This window comes from Argentina silus (assembly GCF_951799395.1).
Source record: "Argentina silus genome assembly, chromosome: 18".
Lineage (NCBI taxonomy): Eukaryota > Metazoa > Chordata > Actinopteri > Argentiniformes > Argentinidae > Argentina > Argentina silus.
In genome coordinates, this window is record NC_139672.1 from 12,323,910 (window position 1) to 12,328,869 (window position 4,960).

The following is a 4,960-nucleotide window of genomic DNA, read 5'->3' on the forward strand; positions in this document are numbered from 1 at the left end:
GTTCTTGCATCCCTGTGCCATCTCTGTTCTCTCTATTACCAACTCGGCAGTAGAACACACACATCAAATTTTCTGTCGTCATCGGAGTTCGAGACACTAAAATCAACCTTGATCTACAAAGGTCATGCTCAGATTAACTTTTTTGTTTTAAATGGACTTGGCAACGCCATTATAGTTATTTGAAAGCAATACATAAATAGCCTAATGTATTCACCTAAGTTGCAATAAAAGCTTGAACTTAAAACAACAGCTTGAACAAAAATTAAGATAATTGATTCAGACCGTGACATAGGCCTAGCAGCCGCAGAATTCAAAAGCAGGTGTTGCTACAGCTTAATTCATTGACTCGTAGCTATAGGCTAGCACTTGATGATTTTGTTACCATCTATGGCAATGTTATTCAAACAGGGGTATCATTATAACCCAGGATAAATCATAACGTCAACTTAAGAGGTACAGTATAGGCTATAGGCTATTAAATCCTGTTGGCTTTAGACTAAACTAAATGTCTTTTTTTTTTTTATTCAAATGATGTAGGCCTACCTCTCATTGCACATTTATTCTTATGAGTGAATGATTGGTTGGTATCCACAATGCTGCAATTATGCTAAATGATTTTAAATGTTTTTTCACATTCTGTTTTGACAGAGGTATAATTTATGGCATGACTAGACAACTGAACTGAAATTGAAGTGGAAATGAATCCCCCACCCCTAAATCTCAACTTCATCACACTTTAAGTCAAGCCTAAATCTAACTTTTCTCTCTGTAGTCTAATTTTTTTTTCTTTCTCTGTATATCTGAGTATAGACTTGCTGGAATAAAAGGGAGACTCCAACACGAACATACATGCACACACACACACCCTCACACATACCCACCCACACACACACCCACGTACCCACACACGCACGCACGCACACACGCACGCATACTCAGACACACACACTCACACACACACACACACACACACACACACACACAGTGAACCCTCCTTGTCTCCTCCTCTTCAACAGTGATTGATTGTGAAGTTCATTACAATGTGTTGGATATGACCATTCTAATGGGGATCCATCACTCCACCTTGAGACAACATGGCCTCCTAAAGAGAGATAAATGACTACTGCTTCTATTAACAAAAAGCTCACTTCTCTCCCCTTTTTCTCTCTTGACTGCTTAATGAAACCTTCATTTGTGTGTATCATCTAGGAGTATAGAGATAGCTGCTGGATATAAGTGAAGTGGTCTATATTCAACATTGTAGTAGCCCCCACTTATGTACCCAGTCCTCTCGTCCTCCCGTGTGCCTCATCACCTGCAGTGATGAAGCAATTACATGTCTAAACTCATCCTTAAATAGTGTGGAAATATTTAGGATTCATGATTTATTTTATAGAACTATATACATCATTTTAAGTTTAAGGCTTAAAAACATTTCATATCAGTCAATTCCAAATAAGATAATATTGCATTTCTGCTTTGATTGATGACCAAATGTACCCAGATTACGTACTAATTAGCGATAGTAGCAAGGTCAGGTTAGATAGACTTCAGTAAGTGTGTTGTAATGCAGTTTTTGTAACAATTTTTTAAAATAACCAAATGTTAATAATAATTTCTATTATTATTATTATTATTATTATTATTATTATTGTTATTATTATAAGTAGTAGTAGTAGTATTGTTGTTGTTGTAATTATTAGTATGCCATTGTTAACATAAATGCACTAGGCTAATATTGTTATTAACATTAATGTTAATAACATTAGGCCTATTGTTATTAAGTTATTATTATCAATATGTTGTTTTTGTTATTTAGGTTTTTATATAGGTATACAAATATATATTTTGCAGATTCTATCACTGTTCATTTCTTTTGATCATGTGTCAGAGAGGCAATATGATACAAAAACAATCATCATCAAGAGTAAACCTATTTAAGTAATGATTATGCATTTTGATATTATAACTTTGATATAAATTGATTTATTAAGTCAGTATACTTTACAGTATTTCCTTGTTTGGTCATTTATTTCCTTCACATCTTATTTTCACAACAGATGGCGAATACAATTCCTACAGTTGCCTATCAAAATGAAAACTTTGTAAGGTACATGCAAATTATGATCAACGAAACGTACCAAATACGAGAAGTCAGAGAAGCTTCACCCAAAGAGTAAACCACATGCAGATAATTAACAGAACATTTATAGGCCCTACATATAAATATTTTAGAAAAGAATTTTTACAATCTCATTTTCATAGTGCCCACTTGTGTCACCTGACACATATACTATTTACAAATTTACAAAACAATAAATAAAAGATTAGAGCATATTTGACAATTTGATTCATCTTGCTAGGACAGCATCTCATCAATTGTCAAGTGTATAGGACATCTGCTGATGCAAAAAGTCACACCTCGCTGACAAAAGATTTGAATCCTTTTTTGTGCTCCATGCATTCAACAACCCAGCTGGGAACTTTTTTTTTTTGTCAAACATCAATTGTTTTTTTTCTCGAGCTTAGGCGATTATTAGTTCATGGCCTGCTCCCCTGCTCTATCTGTTGGTGTTGACTCCTCACGGCAAACCTGTTGACGTGCACTGGGATGGGTACCACAATTTTCGGATTTCTGACAGGCTCTCCCGACCTATTGTTGACGTTGCCGGCTTTGATCCTTTTCCATTTCGCTCTACGATTCTGGAACCAAATCTTGACCTGAACTTCACTCAGTTTAAGTGCATGTGCTATTTGAGAGCGTTCAGTGAGCGAAAGGTATTTTTTACAATGAAATTCCTTCTCAAGTTCAAGGAGCTGCTCGCTGGTAAAAGCTGTTCGTCTCCTCCTGCTCTTTCCCGCTGAGCTACCCGGTGGAAGGGGCTCCTGTGACCCCGGTTTTAGTTTGCTCTTTTGGGATAGTGAACCACAGTTCCCGTCTGAGAAACTTTCGTTTTCGCTGTCGGCAGAGCTGTCTTCTCTGTCACTGCAAGCTGTGTCTGCTGATTTGAGGTCCAACTTCTCGTCATCTGAGCTGTACAATTTAGTCTCACCTACAATATGAAGAAAATAAATCACACGTTAATGCCAAATATTGTTTTTAGCCTCCCGAAGTAGCCGAGTGAGTTTACCTCACGGATAATGGCGTTTGATTAATGTCCGATCTCATGATATGTTGTCATGGCCATTTAGGCCTCTATGAAGGTTACAAGAATATCTTAACATATAATGAATATATAGAATCACGTAATATAAAGTGTTGTTCTAAAAAATATGTTTCAATGTATAACCATTCATAACACGTTTCCTAATATGACATTACCTGAGATTTCACATGGGTCGAATGGATTTTGTTTAACAAGGTGCAGTAGAGCTGTTTATATTGCTCACTAGTCTAGGCTACTCTTTAACTTTATTCAAAGTTATTTATTGTAGGCCTACATTAAAAACAATGGACAATGTATTTGTGGTGATATCATTTAAAGTAATCCTCCCTGGAAATTACAGGGTAGAAATTATCTGATTCAATCAGTCCAGTTCAGACCAGCAAGCTATGGAAATGTGTAGGGTTTAAAGTATAGTTGATTTCTAAAAACACATAGGCTTATCAACAATTTGTGTTTTCATAGCGTTTCATGTATACGTTTAATGCATGGTGATAGGTCCCTAATGCAAACATTGAAAAGCAGAAAGAATGTACCTGATATAGTTTGAAAAGTTTCAGAGAAGTTGAGTAGTTCTGAACCCTTGTCCCTCACATGCAGATCTTCAGAGTGTGGGCTTTCTTGTCTCCTTGTTCCAGGATCGGCACTTAATCGAGGTCCGGGTAGTTCTTGGGGGGGATAGAAACTGTCCGGTGGATCCGAAAAACTTGGCAGTGTCGTCGTGAGTGCAACCATGGAAGGCATCCCCTGTCCCAAACTGGCACAGAATGTGTTGGTAAGACGTCCAGCGAAAGATGCCAACGGCGCTAAAGGAGGTATACCAGATGGTAAATGTGAATGAGATAAAGATTGAGGAATTAACAAGGGTCTGTATGGCATAAACATGGGGTAGCCTGTGTAGAGCAGGTGTCCTGGTCGAGGCTGCGGAGTTCCTATTAAAGAGTCGATAGAAAACGCCGTCCCGTGGCCGCCCGGTCTCTGCATTCTGAGGCAAATAGCTGTGTGTTGTTTTCGAAAACTCAGTCAGCCCTTCCCTAAGAAAAAAATCGCTAAATCTTCAGTTGGGCGAAGAGAAGTTATACGTCCTTCGTTGGGGTATTATCCTGTGGACTGGGCTGCTCCTCCGGAACCTCCTCGCGCTTACTGCGACCTGACGCTTGTTTTGTGCCTACCCCCTCTCTCTCTATTTGTCACACACTGAGACATAAACACACACGCTATCCCCTCTACCTCTCCCTTCTTCCCTTCCTCCCTCCCTCCTCCCCCCTTCTCTCTCTCTCCCTCTACCTCTCCCTTCTTCCCTTCCTCCCTCCCTCCCCCCCCCCCTTCTCTCTCTCTCTCTCTCTCTCACACACACACAGAGAGAGAGAGAGAGAGAGCGAGAGAGAGAGAGAGAGAGAGAGAGAGAGAGAGAGAGGAGAGAGAGAGAGAGAGAGAGAGGGAGAGAGAGGGAGAGAGAGAGAGAGAGAGAGACCAGGCTTATCATCTGCAATAGAAGAGGAATGAAAGGGGGTGTTGCCCTGGGGACTCATCCATCTTCCTCAAATTACGCTTCATTTCCTTATTCAGCTTCTGACTTTTTGGCCGCCTTGAGAGGCGGTAGTTTCCCATGTGGATACCAAATAGACGGGTTGCCCCCCCCCCTCCCCTCTCTCCCCACACCCCCACCAGCCCTCCACCCCTTTTGCCCGGTCCACATTGACTGCAATCGGTGTGAGCGACTGCTTCAGCCCTTCCCCTTCTATAATCGTTGACCACACCAACCCAATCAGCTATTATTAATTTTGATTGATGAT

The 4,960-nt window shown here is 39.9% G+C and overlaps 1 protein-coding gene across 1 annotated transcript; it reads right to left on the reverse strand.

Annotated features, from left to right (window-relative positions):
- Positions 1-2,541: 2,541 nt before the first annotated feature.
- Positions 2,542-4,148, reverse strand: gbx1 (gastrulation brain homeobox 1; the record flags this gene model as incomplete). The annotated part of the gene is made up of 2 exons (XM_083690700.1): positions 2,542-3,053; positions 3,701-4,148. 2 exons carry the CDS (start codon positions 4,146-4,148, stop codon positions 2,542-2,544), a joined length of 960 nt encoding a protein of 319 aa, XP_083546826.1.
- Positions 4,149-4,960: the final 812 nt, after the last annotated feature.